Here is an 18,012-nt window from a genome sequence, read left to right as displayed (position 1 = left end):
TCATGACAAATGTTTCCGTGTGGATGAGAGGAAGTAAGTCTGTTTTGGCCCTTGAAATTCATCTGGACATCAGTGAATCAACGAGACAGGAGCTATCTTAAAATGGGAACAGCTTCATTTGTCATAAACTTAGCTACATTAATCACCAGTGCAGATTAGAAAAGGAAACAGAGAAAGAGCAGGTCTGCTGAATAGGTATTTAGATCTTCTGCATCTGGTTGAGTGAGGTACAACAGAATTTTTAATAGCATTCTGTTAAATTTAACAGTGATAACAGGCTCCAAATTGACATCCCTGAAAGTGGAAGTCCTCTATCAACCTCAAATCAGACAGCAAAAGTGCCCAATTCCTCTGCATTCCCTACTAGCTCATTTCATCCATGACACAGACTGTTTGCAAGGGCTACCCCTAGGAGCAGAAGGAAGGGGTTCGTTTATTCCCTAGCCTGCCAAATGGTGCCTGCTGATTCATGTCAATTGTGAAATGGATACCATCACATCGTGTTACCATGGTTTCTCAGCAGCTAGCAGATGATTAACACTTTTCAGACTTTCCACCAACCTGGCCCAGGTCTAACACATAACCCCAGAATGAAAGAATCTGTACTTAGCTAAGGATCACCAAACACAATCCCCTATCTCATCTGCAGACTAAACCAGGTTAGAAACTAACAATATAGAAGAGAGGCTGTGCCCCTGCATTCAAAAGGCTTTGTCATTTCTCCTCAACAATATGTTATGTAGCAATTACATACAGCTTGCACAATCAAACTTAATTCTGTTATATCAGACACTGAGGTAAAAAATACTGAAATTTGACCTCCCTTCAGAATGGATCAGGAGAAGGGACAAGTGGCTTGAAAGAAGAAAAAAAGCTCCAAATGGGACACTGCTAGCTACACTAATAGCAGAAAGATGACTCAGAAATGATTAGAATCTGCTTTAAATGTAAATATTATACCCTAAGGTAGATTTGCATAAAGCAATTGCTAAGTTCATGTGGTTGTCCTCTCTGGAAGGATTTCTGCATGGTTTAGGGCATGGCTTTTGGTTAGGGACTTCTGACTGTCCATGATAGCACACTTCTAGTTAACATAAGGTTAGCTGAACAGCTGTAATATAGAGGGCAATGAAAAACTCCTGAATTTCTAATCATGTTATCCACCATTACTTGACTTACTGTCCCTAGATTTGGCCTCCTCACAACTCACTTCGGAGGAGCAGACAGTTACAGCTAACTTCTCTTTATACTGCATTTTCATTTCCACGTGAAATTTCCATTTCTGTGACCAAAATCCAGCAGAGACCAGAGATGTCACAGAAAAACATTAGATGCTCTTGCAACATTAATGGGGAAAAGATGCCAGCCTTTATCCTGCAGACCACCACGCCATGCCACCTGTGCGTTAAACAGTCTCGGTGGATTTCCACATCTCCAGCACGGAATGTCTGGACTGTCTGAATAAAGCCTCTGTTCCTCCCCACTAGCTAATGACACTCACCCTGCTGATGGAGAAGACCACACCAGGCTTGCCAGAGCAGACACCCATGAAGCAGTGGCGGAATTGCCAGTAGAAGAGGTGCTCACAGATGAAGGTGATGAGGCTGAGGGCCATGGCTGCTCCCAGCATGTAGAAGACACCTGCCATGTTATCTATATCCAGCTGACTGCTCATAACCTCATTCTTCTCATTGTGACAAATGCCAGTCAGCCACAGCGCTTCCAGCTCCTCCATCTCCCCTAGAAAGACAGAGAGAAGGAAAGAAACAGGTTAGATAGCCCTGCAATGGCTAAAGAGCTCAAACTGGGGCAGACTGAAAGCAAGAAGCTGATCTAAGGTCATTTCCAGTGGCCATGCTCGTTTTCCACATCTATTATGTCCATAAAATATTCTGACTATCCTTCTGATAGGGGCAGGTGCAATTCGTCACAGGGAAGGCAATAGGATTTTTCCACAGCCAGATATTATCCACAAAAAGCTGCACCACAGGACACAGCTATCACACTTGCCAAATGTCTACAGTGAGATCGTGAAAAAGTTGTCCACCAGATGACTGAAGACCTGGCCTCACAAACTTCCACTTTCATATTAGGTCAATGAAGAGAAAAATCAGTGACTGATACTGGTAGACAAAAATGAGTCACTACTAAATGAAAACATTGTACATTTCCAGCTCTAAATTCAAAATGTTGATTTTTTTAAATCAAAATGTCTGATTTTGAATTTGTTTCCATCATATCCATAGCTAATTAAAACTAGATACAAAGTTCCCAAAAATATTTGTGCATTTCTACCTGGTTTTCTTCCCTTCAATTTTGTCCAAATTCAACACTTCCAAGCCTTCTGACCAATCAAAAATATTACTAATTTGTATCAGCTAGGAACAAATGTTCTGTAGTCTGATTTCATACCCCACTTACTCCCCATTACGGTATTTTCATGAGGGAGAGAGAGATAAACACTCACACACACACACATATTGAGACATTCAGAAACAAACTAATTTTGCAGGTTGGCAATTCCTTTCATGCTGTTAGGAAAGTTAGTTTTTCACATTTGCAACCTCCAGTTCAGTGACAGGAGGAAAAAAATCCATATATTTATGTGGTGCCATAGCACAGTCTTTAAAGCTTTATGGAGAACTTATGTCTTTTTCTCAAATAATACATATTAGGATGTTTAGGAGACAGAACACCTTATCCGTCAGGTGGCCAATTTTCTGTTGAAGTATATCATAGCTATGTTCTTTCCATATTTATTATGCCATATGCTATTTTCAGATTTCAGAAAAAAATAAATACTTATAAATAAAATAACCTGTGAATTTTATTTAATCAAAAAAAGGACACAGCAAGATGTAATATGGAATGGAAAGGGAAAGCCAGGAAAATATTTTCTAAGAAGGAATCCCTTATCCCATGAATTTTTTTTTAATAATAGCAATTTCTCTGCAAAGAATGAGACGAACTAGGTAACTATAATGTTCTAATTAAAAACTCACTCCAAAATATGCTTCTGAGTCTCAAGTCCTTCCTTGGGGTTTTTTTGACTTTTTGGAAAATCTGAGCTAACTCTTTCATCCAGAAATTTTTATCCTTTGATTTTGTAAACTCTGCATGGCTTGATCCTGTCTAGAACTATAAAGCATGGGACAACAATGAAAAGTCCAGCATAATTAGTGGGTTTGGTCATGGCAAAACCTCAAAGGTAGTGAAAAAGTTCACAACAGAAATCTTGTTTTTACAAGACATTCTTTGCACAAGATATTTTTCAAACACACATCTGAGCCACTTCTATGAAACCTTTAGTGCTTTTGACATTGCTTTTGATGATACTGCTACCTTGCATCAACAACATAAAACAAGTGACATCCTCACATTTTTGGTGTAATGCCTCTAACAAACGCTTGTTAACAATTTCCTGTTCTCAACTCAAATCTGAAGCACCAGAGCTAGTAACTTCTATTTCTTACATGCAAAACCTGGTATTTCTTAGGAAAACTCCAACTCCTCTTTTTCCTGTCACTTACCATCTCCAAAAAGCTGTAGAATAGCAAGATCAACCTGGCGCTTCCAGCCTGAGTCCTTTTGGATGGCAATGCCATAGCCGGTGGAGGCAAACACTTTCCCACTCCCAATTGTCACCAGCTTGCAGCCTTCATCTCTGCCAGCCATGTAGTTTAGCACTGCTGCATCATAAATGAAAGCATCCAACTTCCTGCACAGGTGCAAGAAACAAGAGGGGTATAGTACAGAAAAGACAGAATCTGTATGAGTTCAAAGGTATTCTCAGGTAATTAAGGCAGAAACGAACCTCTTTCAGATAGACTACAATAGGTTGCATCTTCACCTTCATCAGAGTTAACTAAAATCTGAGCCTAGAACCTGTTAACAGGTGAAGCTAGATCATAAATGAGGACTGTCTGTTTCTTTCTGACTCTTTGACAATCATCACTTCTGGTCTGAAAGAACATTTGGAATACCAACATAGTGCAAGATAAAGATGAATGAAGAGGAAGTCAAGGGGCTCTATAGTCCTAAGAATAACTTATATTTCTGTACTGCCTTTCATCTCAAAGGAACCTAAAATGCTTTATAAAACGTATCAATATTAGATAGCAAAGTAGGGGTTGGAGTAAGGAAAAGATTATCTCCGATTCAAACTGCTGGCATGACTTAGCTGAACAAAATGTAATTTTTTTCAAATTAAATACAGTCAGGACATCATGTTTAACTCCTCAGTTACTGTGAAAAGCACTACTGGATCTTTACCAATGTCAAGTGGCTGTGATAGCAGCTCTATGGTTTACCATGCTGAGTAGCTCTTTGGTAAAGAGTGCTTAGCTGAAAACCACAAGCAAAATTGTGTTTCAACAGAGAAATCCCCATTATGGGCTGGGATGGGTAGACAGCACAACAGACTGATAAGAGCCTTCCTCTCACTGCAACAAACTGATTTGGGTATGGCGGTCAGTCTCAGGGGGCTGCATCTTCCACATAACCAAAGACAGTCGATGAGTAAATCCCCCCACTAGATCTGAAATGAAGCACTTTCTGATAAAAGACCAAAGACCTTCCACCTTGCACATTCTCACACCCACGCTATCTTTTCAATCCACCTGCTGCACATGTATTTCCAGCACGGTGATTATCTCAGTTCAAGTGTGTATCTGTGGGGAAGACTGTCCAAGGGTGGCTATGAAGCCAGGATGACATCTACCACAAGTGATGAGCTCTATTTCATCCATAGATTTCCAGGACAGAGCATATTTATTTCCTGGATGATGACTATCCTGGCAAATGTACCTTTCCAGGATGGCATCCAGCAATGGTACAATCACTTATAATGGGCTGTGTGCCTCTGAACCTGGCAAACAGGTTTAGAAATATTCAGTCAATCCAGTAATTAAATTGGCTGAACATCTTCATTCGTGCTTTGGAATGAACTTTCTCATAAGAGTGCAACATGAGCATAAGCAAGAATGGTTTTTTTTCACTGGGGCTGGGCTCTGACAACCAAAGTGGTCAGCTCAGGGAGGAGGTCTTTAATTATAAAGGACAAAGGCTTGCAAAATGGCATTTTAAGTTAGCTTCATTACAGATTCACTGCTATTAAAACAGGATGAGCTGTTCAAACATACCTTTTGCTAATGATTTTTCCCACGTTTCCCAAATTACCCAAGGAATTGCTCCCATTTTATATACTTCCTTATTATTCAAACAACATTTTGTTCAGCCCTTGATACTAAAATATTCCAGAGAGGAGGGCTACTTCCAAACTATTTGCTTCAAGCACACCTTCCACTGCACTGTATTAGCTAGCGATACACTGAGGTGGGATTAGTCTCACAAGGCTTGTTTCAGCTTCCTGATTAACATAATCTTTTATACACAGAAGGAGGGAAAACAAAGGAATTTCCAGATGACAATATAAATGCTCTGAGGCAAACTTTGTCCACAGAGGTCTGTGAGCTTTTCCTGTGCTAAGGACCCATCAGCATGAAACATCTTGATGAAGCAAGGTCTTCGGGACTAATATACACAAGGCTAACATACACAAGGATACAAAGAGCCTCTTTTTTTTAAATAGTCTTATAAACACAGGAAAACCAGAAACTCTTATATAGATGTTAATAGAAAAACCTGGCTAAGAGAACCACAGAATTATTCTCCTGTGCTGTGTGTGTGGTCTTGCTATACTTCTAACCATGGAATGATAATGGAGGCTCATTTTCCAAACCCCACAAAAAATTTTCTAGACAAGCATGCAAAGAAGTCAGGTTTCTGTGGTAAGTAAGCATGGACGAAGAAAGCCTCACCCAGTCTTCAGTGAGAACAGTGCATCATCCACCCCCCTCTGATTGAACTTCACCATGTAGCTGTGCATTTCAGGGTAGTTGTTGCGAATGTTCCTTTCTGTGCTGCCATTGGGAACCGTCCCAAAGCGGAAAGGGGGCGAGAAGTCATTGGGTTTCTGGAACTGGAGAGACAGAAAAAGAACATTTCTCACAATCTTTCAGCAAGAAGCAGTCATCTGAATGGGAGAACACAGTATCCTCAGAAGGTAGTTCTTATTTTATTTTACTATCATGTACAAAACATTATTGAGAAGATATTATATTTCACTGTTTTCAAACACAGACATCTCCTATTAGTGCCTAAGAACCATTAAGCGAATCTGAGCAACCCGGTCTTTTTGTCCACTCTAGATTAAGTGCATAAAATAGCCAGTGATCAAAGATTAAAAGGAGGTTAGATAAAAGAAAAAAGGAAAACGGAAAGGGAAAAGGTAAAAGTGGCTTTGGAACACAGTCAAGGAAAGATTGTCAATAAAATCTATGTGCATTTTATCCACAAAGCGTCATTTAGTTTCTAAGAAGTATCTTTTTCAGCTCTGTGGATGCCTTTGCACTTCCTGATTCTGACTGAAGTAGAAAAGTAATTAACAAGGAGGCATCCCTCTCAGAACAGCTCATACCCACTTCACCAAACGAATGATCAGCTTTCAAACTTTTGGGCAAATGTCCCAAATGAAATGCTATTAGTGACTGCAAGTCACTAGTAACATTTGATGCCCAGAACAGAGCTGGCAGAATACTCCAAACCTTTTGCTGCTCCCAAGAAATACATTCATCATAACATTCCCCTACAGCTGCAAGGCTGTGAGATTTTATATGCCACTTGCTTAACTCGAGTCATAATCAATGCTCTCTGGGGTTTTATGAGCAGTAAAATTTAGACTGTCAATTATCAAGACTGCTTAAAACCCCTAGAACAAGCAGACAGGAAGAAGCACAGAATTGTAAGCCAGGAACTGAAAAAGCAGTAAAGAAAAAGATGCAAAGGTAGGTTAGAAGGAGAGAAGCCTCTCCTCTCTTGATACATCAAGCAGTAGCTTGCCTGGTGCTAATTCTTGACTCCCATCTGTGACTGTATATTTGGATGAGCCCGGGAAGCACACTAAGAGCACACTAACGGTCAGAGCAAACCCATGTAACAGCAACAGTTCACCTGGTACACGAACATATACAGTCATGTACTGCCACCTTCTATAGTGGAAAGTGGCTGCAGTCTATAGCTATAACTTAAAGACACGCAGATAAGCCTTGTTCTTGAGTTCTGCGCAAAGCCATTTTGGAACCTGGTCAACTCAACTGAGGAGGCCAAAGCCACTAAAGCAGTATATCTCTCTCATTCACAACATCTCAGCAATAAGGCCAACCAGGAACTGTGTCTGTCAGTAGGTGAACGCACCATTCATGTCACCTGTTTCTGTGTACCAGTCAACTCATCTGGCTGTGCAAGGAATTGTCTCTCCAGTTTGGATGGTGAGATGGGCTGGCCTGTATGTGCACACACGAGTGCACGAGAGAGAACACACGTCCTACTGCTTTAAGCCAATAGAAAACACCAGGGCTGTTTTTTGAAACACAGGTTGGCACATCACCAAAAAAAAAAGAGGTTTCACATAGCGTAAAACAGGCAGTAAGGTGGCTCTTAGAACCTTGTCACAGCCCCTAGGGATGAAGACAAACTCATAGCTATCAAAACCTGTAATGAAAGCAAACTTTGATGGGAGAAAAATCACCGCAGCATGCTAAAATTATTCTTTTTTACCAAGCTGATTATAGCAGCAGCTTAGGGCACCCATCACAAGAAGGGTATTGCCATACCAGGCGCAAAGGAACACAGCCTCTCCACTGACATGCTAAAACAGGAGAGGCTGCAGAACCCCCGCATGAGGGCAGATGGGGCAACCCCATCCCCACAGAGCCCTCCAACAGAGTAAAGTCAGCAAGGCAAGCAGCAGGCAGGCCCGACCAACATTGGTGTGACCTCAGCTTCAGCATGCCCTTTGGAGGGGCAGCAGCTATGACAGCATCTCTCTGGGCCCAAAGAGTTTTAAGAGAAAAAGAGGCACCATCCAATGTCCATTTTATACCTCCACCCTCCATTCCCAGTGATACAATCTCTAGTTTTGTCTGCTTCCATCACTGTGTCTATGAACTGGAATAAGCAGCATTATAGAGTCAGGCAGGGCTGTGATAAGGGGCACGATCCCACCTCCAAACTATCCTTTGTCCCCCCGTGTGTTCAAGGGCCCATCTTAGCAACCAGAGGTGAAAGGCTCCATATTTAATTTTTAATCTCCTGGGCAATCAATAAATAAATGAAAACATTCCTCTTGAAGGAAATGACTGTTTTCAGCAATTGGAAAAGCTTGTTTCTAGAAATGGAAGCCAGGCTGATGGCTTCTACAAAACCACATACTACGCATTCACTCATCATCCCTTACCCCCTGCTCATTCCTCAGTCAGAACAGATCTGCAAATGCAAATTATTCTCCACGCACCCACATGCACACACACTTCAACCATAGCCTGGTGGACGACGAGACAGGAAACAGTCTGAAAAGGACCCATATGGGACCTACACCAGAGATCTTTAGCTTGAACGCCTAAGAGGATCACACATCCCCAGCCACCTGGTTTGGTGTTTGCAAAGCCGAAAGCAATTGATGCCCAGCTGACTCCACAGTCCATGGAGCCAGACACAAGCACCTGACTTCTCCACATTTAAGAAGCAATAGTGGTATGTGCATGCAGCTTTCTGGCAGGAGATGGCAGCTGAAAAATCCCCATGTTTGTTGCTCAGTAGTAGGTGGGCACAGCTCAGACCAGGGATGGAGTGATCTCCAAAGAGCTCTCCAGAGCCAAAACCTGCTGCATCTTTCTGAGCTCACTTCCACCCTGAAGGAGCAAGAAGACATACAAGCCTTCCCAGAAAATACATGGGACAGATGGGGAAGGAGTGTGTCCTCTCCTGGCAACACGGTGGAGGAACGTGTGTGGAGGAACTGGAGAAGATCCATAAGGAGGAAAGTTAATTGACACTGCTGTCAGAGTTCAGAAAGGAAAGCCACTTGTTTGGCCTCTCCCAAGGGCTGGGAGAGTGGGCCTGGGTCAGAAGAGTCAGCCCCAGGGAAGCAGGGCGTTGTGGCAGGCTGGTCTAGGAGTCTGAGAGACACGAGACAGGAGCTGAGGCACAATGCGGGGCCTGAGTACATGGAGGCAGCCGGTGCAGAGGTAATCTCAATGCCTCGGTCAATATCAACAAAGGAATTAACCACAGATATTGACAGAAAGGGTCAGAACTCAGATTAATGAGAGAACTCTCCCGTCATTTCATGGAAATGTTTCTCCTACCAGAGCCCTAAGTCACACTACCACTCTACCCCAGGCATCTGCAAAGAGAAGCCCTGCAAGGCTGTGGCAAAAAACCGTGCTGATACCAGGGGAGGGGAAGATGAGCAACTGCACCGGTTGCTGCGCAAGCCCAGCTGCAGAGAGTCACAAGGAGAGACAAGCAGGGCTGCAGAGGGTCCGCGTTTCAGGAGCCCCCCCACACACGTCCCTGCAGCAGGAGCCCTGTCCTGCTGCCCAGCTCTACCCGCCTCGAGGGGTGACTGCCGGGAGGGAGCCCGCAGGGCTCAGCCTGCGCCCAAATTGCCCCGAGCAGAGATGTACCCAGCTGCAGCCTCCCGCTCGCTCAGCGTGGGGCCTCGGTCGCGAGATGCTGCCCTGGTACCCAAGGCGATGGGACACGCTCTCGCCCGTGGGAGAAACCCTTTACGGGGCTGGCTTCACATCAAAGGTGTGGGGGAGGTGGATGCTAGAGATGGGGGTGGGAAGCAGACACCAAGCGTGCCCCAAGGGCTGGGGTAGCTCTGGGACGTGAGACGTCTGTGTCCAGAGCCCAGCGGCTGCCCGCCGCTTCAACCCCTCACTCCACAAATTGAAATCGAGAAGCACTAAGTCCAAGTCGGACCGCGGCTTTGGGAAAGTAACCTCTCAGAGTCAGAAAGCAGAAATCTTGCTGCTCTGGAGAGCGATAAACACACAGGCTGGGGGCTATTAGCACTTTCAGAGTGGAGAGCCCCTTTCCCACTCCCCCCCCCCAACTCGCCACGAGAGCTGTCGGCAGCAGCAGCGAGAGCGGGTTTTAGTGACTTGTCTGGCAGAGCTGTTTCATTAGCAATTTGGAGCTGTGCCGTGCAGAAAGCAGCATTGTTCTCAGATGTTCGAATATCAATCTGCATAATGAAACAGGTGATAGGAGCTCTTCCCATTCAGGCTGCCGTGATTTGAGGGGATTCAGGGATGAGGGGAAGGGTTATGTCTAATTGGCCACAATTAATTTGATGAGAATTTTTTTCAATATATTGTCTACCACCAAATGGTTCCTACAGAAAAGCGCATCTGCACTTATTTATCTGCCTGATGTAGGCCCTGTTTACACTGTAAAGTGTTTGCCAATAGCATTGAAAGCAGTTTCCCAAACTCAGCAAGCTCTCACAACAAAAAAAGCTCTTTTTTATCAGTCGATCTACTTTTACATTGCTTTAAAAAAAAATAATCCCCTGCTGGATAACATAATGAGCTGGCAAAACTTGGTGCGAGTGTGTTGTGTGTACGAGTGTAGTGCCTTACCTTTACACAGCTTCTCTGGGAGGGCTTCTTTCACTTTGTAAGGCCCAGACCCTCCAGTTTACATTTTCTACCACAGGGAGCTCCGCAGCTCAGACCCACCAAAATAAGGTCCCCAGGTTCAGCTCCTCTGTGAGCTGCAAGCCCAAAAGAGCTTGAGCCCAGGTTAGATACTCTGGGTTCAGTACATTTGCCCAGGTGTTAAGTGCCAAGTTGAGATGCCTCAGGGAATTTCACCCCGGGAGCAGGTGTCTCATAGCCCCTGTGTCAGATCTGCCAGCCAGTATTATGGATACTCTAGTGCACCTAAATTGGCTCTAGACCTCTACATCTGTACAGCTGAATCTAGCCACTGGACCGTTTGGCCCTCGGGACAGTTTCTCCCAAAAGTACAGGGAGCCAGCCACTGTGGGGAGCTGACAGCCCAGAGTGCCCACCACTCTCTTGGACTTGCTCATCAGGGCATCAGTCACAACCTTTTGCACAGGCACCTGTAAGCAGCACTCTGCCTACTCTTTTGGCAGCCATACAAACAGCAGATAGCTGTTGTGGCACAGGCCAAATATCTCTAAAAAAGATGGCATTTATTAGTGAGCTGCAACATAAGATTTAGTGACATCAGGCTAGAAAAGCAAAGTCCATGCTCAAGTGCATAATTTTAGCACAACCTCTCTGCATTTCCCAAACATCCTTAATTGTCCCCTCTTGCTCTGGTTCAGCTGTGTGTCACTGCAGTCAGCTTGTACCCTTCTTCATTGCCTGAGAATCCCTTCAGGCTGTTTTCACAGGAGCTTCATCCAGAACTTGTTAAAAATTAAAGAGTGGGTCAGTGGTTTTCAGGTCTAACTCTTAAGTCTTAATAAGCCTACACTTAAGTCTTGATAGACCACGTGTGTCCACGGCAACATGTCTCGCCCTAGCTGCCTTGCTTCTGTATCCTCTGTTTCAGCCAGGAAATGAACTGCTTCACAGCTAATGGATGACTCTCCAAGAGAGGAGGCTTGTCCTCTCCATACCCCCAAAACATGACATTTTTGTCCCCAAGCTGCACCATGAACAATGCCACAGAATCACAAACCTGGATCTGGCTCTGAGAAGATGTCTGCTCTGAGAAGATGTCTGCTCTGCCCCTTTTGCTCCAGTGGGTCTCTCCTAGACATCATCATTCCTGACAGCTCTTCACTCAGCCTGCTGTGGAAGATGGCTGGTGCTGGAGACTCCCCCATTCCCTGAACAACCTGTGCCAGGGCTTTACTACTGGAAAGTTCTTCTCTCCTCAGTGCCTCTCTATGTTATATCTGTTTCTCTCTGTCCTTTAGTCTTGTCATCTGCAGCTTGCAAGTTCTTCGAAGCTGTTAACTCTGTCCTGATCTGCATTCAGGTGGTGACCAGTCTGTTTCTGGAATGTCAGTCATCACTGCCAGAATCATCTTCAGGGCTTTTACTGTATTCTTTTCTTTGTCCAGCTTGATGGTGCACGTAGGCACATCCACACAACTGTGCCCCATCATCTGTCGTGGTAGAGGGAGTGCTCTACAGATTCCCAGAGTGGAGCCTGCTCTATCAGTATGGTGGGCACTTTTACATTGCTACAACAGCATCCCAGCTAGGAGTGTGCCAGCCCAACAACGTAGGCAGAAAATCATACTGCAAACCTAAATCATAGCACTGGTGCAATAATCTGTGAGGAGAGCACACTAAAAAGACTGTGCTGCTCATTCCTCTGTTACTCATGAATCTCTTGTACAGATACTTCTCAAACTTCATTCCTAAAGCGTCCCTTTCCCCTCTGCACAGTCACCTAGTTTTGACATTACAGACATTTTGTACTCCCAAGGTGGAACTCACAGCCATTTCTAAGTGACTACAAGTTTTCAGATACTCCTTTTACCCTAGCTCCGATTTCCTCTCTTCTACATTCCCTCACAATATCACCCACCACCTCCTCAGCAGTGGCTGGGACTCCTCACAGCTCAGAATCCAGTTGCCACATCAACTGTTCCTGATTGTTGGGCCCAGTCACAGCCCTAAGATTGCAGTGGCAAAAAAACCAGTTTCTTATCTTCACCAGTCAAACAATACATGCCTTGATTTATAAACAAAAAAGAATGAAAAAAAAAAAAAAGGAAAGAACAGCATCAAATCCAATATAAGTCAGTTTTGAGAGGGCGTAAAAATACCTTGTGCTCCCTCAGACTTTGACTTTGTGGATTATCTTATTATTCAATAATAAGTGATGTTTCATATTCTCTGGTCTTGGTTTGCATAGTGCTTTCACCCATGAATTCTTCTAGATAAGTCTGAGAAAGGAGTTATCAGTTAGTGCAGCTGACTGCAGCAAAGTTGGCAAAGAATTGGATTAAAGTCACTTTTAAAGGAAGATGTAGGGTGGGTCAGACCCACAAACAAGAAGAAAAATATCTATGAATGTCTGGTGGTGAAATAGGGGCACGTGTGGGTCAGGGAAGGGAACAGAGCAACCTAGGGACAATGCAGAGGTGAGGGGGGGCAGGTGAAAGCAAAAGAAAGGAGTTCAAATACAGCAACTTTAAAAATAATTGCCCTTGTAAAATAACTGAGATGAAAGCAGAGATCCAATTGGTGGAAGAAGCCGCCATCACATGCAGTTATTGCCAGAGCAATGCACACAGTAGGATTGTGCAGCCTCTTTGCAAGCTGGATTGCTATGTGCAGATCTGCTCTGTGCCGCTTCTGCACGGAGCAGAAGACTGAAAACCTTGGGCAGCGCAGCGTCGTTCCAGATGGCATTTCAGGGTCCCATGTCTTCCATAGCCAGACCTACAGGCGCATGCTGGGACCACACTGCCTTTCTGCTGGCCCAGGCATTAGGAATACACCAGGCCTGTGGGGCCGCTCCAGGATCAGACCATCAGATGTGGACAGAGTCCACCCGCCACCAACATCAGGTGTCTTCTGGGTCTGCCAAGTGTGTGAGCGTTATGCAGACTCCGTGCAGCTTCTCCACCCAAAAGGTAACCCTAAGGCTTTAAAACTTCCTCGGGACACATTTGGCAGGCTATAGGCTTCAAGTCAGTCACACTGTTAGGTGTCCCTCAAGCTTGACCAGAGAACAACATCTGTAGTGGAATCACCGAGCTTCACCAGTCAGAGATGAAAGCTCCTTGCACAGCCCTAGTGTTAGTAGGTGTGGTATCAGATAAGCACAGTCATATCTGTTGCAACTGAGTGGGCTAAGGGATCTTAGCTACAGCACCCTTAACTTTTGCTTGCATGCATGTAGAGGATGGAGATCATCTGTTTATCCCAGTATCAAATCATGCCATGTGTTCCATCCTTGGAAGTCAGCTTCCTTGGAAGCTAAACGCAATGGGGCAAAAGGCACCTACTGAATAATCCCAGGCAAGCACAAAACAGAAATTAGTCAGGCAGAAAGATGCTGGTTAGTACACTCATGTTAGTGTCATTAGAAGTGTAGATATTCATTCAGAGGGAGAAAATTAACTGATGAAAAAGACCTTGAGAAGAGAGGTGGCAGCTAAGTACAGAGGAGTTTGAAATCTGCTTTGTTTGCACATGAGACAGCTGGTTAACAAATTATGAAACACTCTGAGAAAATCAGAGGATGTGGTTTGGTGGGGGAGCAATTCCATTTTTCATCCATTTTCACTAAGAAAGGCAGGTCAAAGCCTCCTATCTTCTGAGCACTAATAGCAGCCATCCTGCTTCAGCACCTTGTACGTGGGTACCAACCACTGGGCAGCAGAGTGAAACCCTGTGCAAGTCTGGCAAACCTCCCGAAGACTTCACTGGGGTCAGAATCTTCATCCAAGTAATTAGGAAAGCCTAGTCATCACATTAGTGCAATTTCTTAAGCACCTCTGTAGGCTGGGAGGCAAAGCAAAAAGGAGGACACTCAAGGCAGGGCAGCTGGGGCATCCCAGCACCATCCCAGAGGTGGGAGATAATGCCTTCATTTAGCCTTCTGCAGAAAGCTGCCTCCCATCTGCAAGCAGATGACAGCAGAGGAATGAAAGCCGCATCACTCCTTTGTGAGTCCTGGGGCACTGGAGCAGGTACACCTGAACAAGCAAGCCTGCTGGGCCATCAAGACTCAGGGGAAGTTTGACCTTGAATAGCCAAAGGCCTGCGAGAAGCTGGGCTCCTTTCCACCAGGTGAAGTAAAAATGCCTGGGAAGATACAACCTGCCAAATATTTATTGAGTATATGTGTATACATATAACTTCAAATGTCACGGTCACTAGCCATAAGCAATGAAAGGGCGGGGAGGGGGGGCTGCTGTATTTTTTTTTAATCCTGTAGGTCTCATCCTCCCCACCAGCAATTCAGCCCTGATCATTCAGATGAAGGAGGCCAGCTCTCATCTCTCAGGTTGCCAAATCCTGGTGGCAGGGCTGTTGTCTTTTATTTGACTGCAGAGTGCCAAGTACATTTATGGCGCCATATAAATAATAAATAAAAATATTCATTGCTTCCCTCTCCGCTGACTTATACTGACGCGAGAAGCAGGACAATCCTTTGCTCCCCCCTCCCTCCCCCTCTTACGTAAGTCTCCGAAGACGGCTTTTTCCAGACTGCCAAACAATTAGCACAGAAGCGACCAAATTTGCCCAGAGCCTCCAAAGGGTTAGCTCCAAGAGCTGGTTAAAAGGAAGACAAAGAGTCAGTGGTGGCCAAGGCCTGGGAAAGGCCAGGATGGTGCGGCGGGGGAATGCAAAAGCTGCAAGCGGAGGACCATGCCACAGCTCCACAGCATCCCTCAGCCAGCAGCTCCCACCCGTGCTGCCAGCAGAGCCCAAGGGGTTGCAATTCTCCCTTTCCAGCAAGAATGAATTAAGCCTACAGCCTGACTCTGAGTATCCCCTCCCCTTGTATCTTACCTGCTTAAGTTCCCAACTAAACTGCATTTTAACTGGCGCTAATCCTGAAGAGTCCCATTACAAGTTTTTTACTGCCATTAAATCCCTCCAGATCAACAGAAAAGAGAGAATCCTGAGAGACGGAGTCAAGGCTAAAGCATATCGCAGCCTCCTCGCTACTCTGCGCTACGCAGCGCTGAGCTTAAAAAAAGAGGGAGAATGACAAAGAAAGTAGGACTGAAGCAAGGGAAGAAAAAGCATGCTTGAAACCCCACTGACTTTAAACATTTATAGCCTTAAAACTACTGAATCACTTTTTAGCACACAGGCACAGAGGTTTGTTCCAAGGATCTCAGAAAGCATAAAAACCGTGCCAATCCAAGGAGTGCAGAATGACTAAATCTACGATAAATGTACCCATCTACAACTGCAAAAAATTATCTGAGATCATATTTATGTACACAATAAATGTAAGCCACCAGTTAGAAAGATCTATTACTAACATACGATATGCTGTAGCTATTTTAATAGCTATTTATTAATAAGAAGACTTTAGCATAATATTTAATTACACAGATATATACTGCACTGTGTAGTATGTGTAAATAGTTTGTACTATAGTAACTGATGATTTACAAAGAGGTGCAGAGAAATCATCAGATTTTAAGGCACAAAATTTCAGACTATCAGAGCTCTGAGTTTTCTACGCTTCACTGTGAACCAGTGTTTGTTATATTAAGCACCAGTTGGTACCACTAACGTTATATATAAAGCTCATATTTAAGCAAAAGACTGAACACAGTTCAACTTATTTACAGGAAAATGTCCCCCTAGAGAAGCACTGTGGAAAGAAATTCAAATCTATCCCCTGACGTAAGGTTTAGGGGACTTCCTTACTTTTTGGTTTTTGGTCAAGTAAGGTGCATCGGACTCTATGCATTTTAAAAAGGTTCTGATTTATCACAAGAGAAGAGAGCTGGAAGTGGCATGGTCTTACTTCTGTCGAGATAACTCATATCTCCACAAAGGTCTCCTGACAATAAAAATCATACTGCTGTTGAAAGGACTGCATGTTTCCTGCTTTTGGACACCACCACATAAAACTTCCTTTGTATCGTGCAGAAACGTCTGAAAGTATCACAAGTGTCTGTTGATAGCAAATGCGCAATCCCACGGAAGATCTGTACGGCCTCCAAGCCATCCAGTTAGACAATCTTCCCCTTACAGACATTACAAGGTACAAGACTGACCCCCATTTTTGGTCCCCTGGGAAAATTTCTAGCTGACAGATACACCCGCTCTGCGTTTTTCCTGGACTTCTCCAGAACAGGTATTTGTTGTACAAAAGCTGCAACCTCAGAAAAGCATTTAACTTCAATCATGTGAATAATAGCCCATTGACTTTAATGTCACCACTCATGAGCACAAAGTTAAGCACATGCTTAAGTGTTCTGCATATCTGGGATCCTTGTATAATTCAGATTTAATGTGCCGCAGAGTACAATGTGGGAAATAATTCATTTTTCAGTTTCATGGCCAAGCATCTATTACTGCAGAAATACAGCAGATCCTTTTTTGCAGGTTTTCCAGTGAGACTTTTGCTTTGTATCAACCTGAAATGTTTCATTTACCTCAGAATTATGTGTGTTGTTTTGTCTTCCAATTATCTCCTTCTGTCCCTTTCCTTTGTTACAGAAAAAAATCTTTATTTTCCTTTTTTTTTTAAATGTAGGTCAATTTTATGAGTAGTGCCTTTAGAAAATGACAAGTCAAAAACACATGTCAGAAATATCAAACAAAGTATTTTGTTTCAAGTATACTAAAATGAGCTACTCTGGCAAATATCAGAATTTCCCTCTGCCGCCTTATGCTCTTTCCAGATGTTTTTTCAGTAAAAATATTGGCTAAATATTTAACTCCAAAATTTAATTTTTTGGAAAAAAAGGCATATCTATTGAAAAAACCAGCTGACCTCTGCTGCAGAGAAACAGGCCCTTTGTCTCAACATTTCATTAACATCTTAAAAAGCAAATAAGTCAAATGCGTGTGAAATTTCAGCAATCTATATTAATTTGCAGGCATGCAGAAATCCATTTCTCTCCTTTTTATGTCAATTACAAAATTACCATTTTGATACTTTATTAGCTTCTTTGGCATTTCCAACTAATTTACAGGCATGGATACTGGGGTTTTTTATTATTATTAACCTACTGCATTCTAAATTATTTTATTTAAATGCCCTGCTGGCTGTCCACATTTGCTTTTATTCTACTACTACTGTACATGAATGGAAATTACGTGTAGCTATTAGATTATTTCACACATTAGTTCATTTTCTATAATCTCTCCCGTATTTATTGCCTTCGTTAGACCGAAATACCGCAGGCGCTTGTTTCTCTAACGCGTCTGGAGCTCTCCCGTTATTGGAAATTGGGTTATACCTCCTGATTACAGACAGATGAAACCCAGACCCGGGAGCCGACTGCAGCATTCTGCGACAGGCCGTCTTACCAGCAGGGCTTTCGCAGGGGGCCGCGGCCGCAGCAGCCCCCCGCGTGGACCCCAGATGGACGCGGGCGAGGATGCTGCAGGTGGGCTCGCCGGCGCTGCTGCCCCGGGGCAGAGCTCCTGCGGGGACCCGACCCGGCCAGTCCGGCTCTGCCCC

General features: G+C 44.0%; 1 protein-coding gene across 2 annotated transcripts in view; it reads right to left on the bottom strand.

Moving 5' to 3' along the window:
* The window catches only part of GRIN2B (glutamate ionotropic receptor NMDA type subunit 2B), a 219,312-nt gene that overhangs the window by 14,675 nt on the left and 186,625 nt on the right, over window positions 1-18,012 (bottom strand). For both annotated transcript variants that reach the window (XM_069773667.1, XM_069773666.1), the window contains 3 exons: window positions 5,820-5,980; window positions 3,531-3,718; window positions 1,502-1,740 (listed from right to left, as the gene is read on the bottom strand). In XM_069773667.1, the coding sequence (XP_069629768.1) occupies window positions 1,502-1,740; window positions 3,531-3,718; window positions 5,820-5,980 (588 nt within the window). The remainder of the gene's footprint in view (window positions 1-1,501; window positions 1,741-3,530; window positions 3,719-5,819; window positions 5,981-18,012) is intronic.

The sequence above is a fragment of the Haliaeetus albicilla genome, chromosome 28 (assembly GCF_947461875.1).
Source record: "Haliaeetus albicilla chromosome 28, bHalAlb1.1, whole genome shotgun sequence".
Taxonomy (NCBI): domain Eukaryota; kingdom Metazoa; phylum Chordata; class Aves; order Accipitriformes; family Accipitridae; genus Haliaeetus; species Haliaeetus albicilla.
The sequence above is the reverse complement of the archived record's forward strand: the minus strand, read 5'-3'. Positions and strand labels throughout refer to the sequence as shown.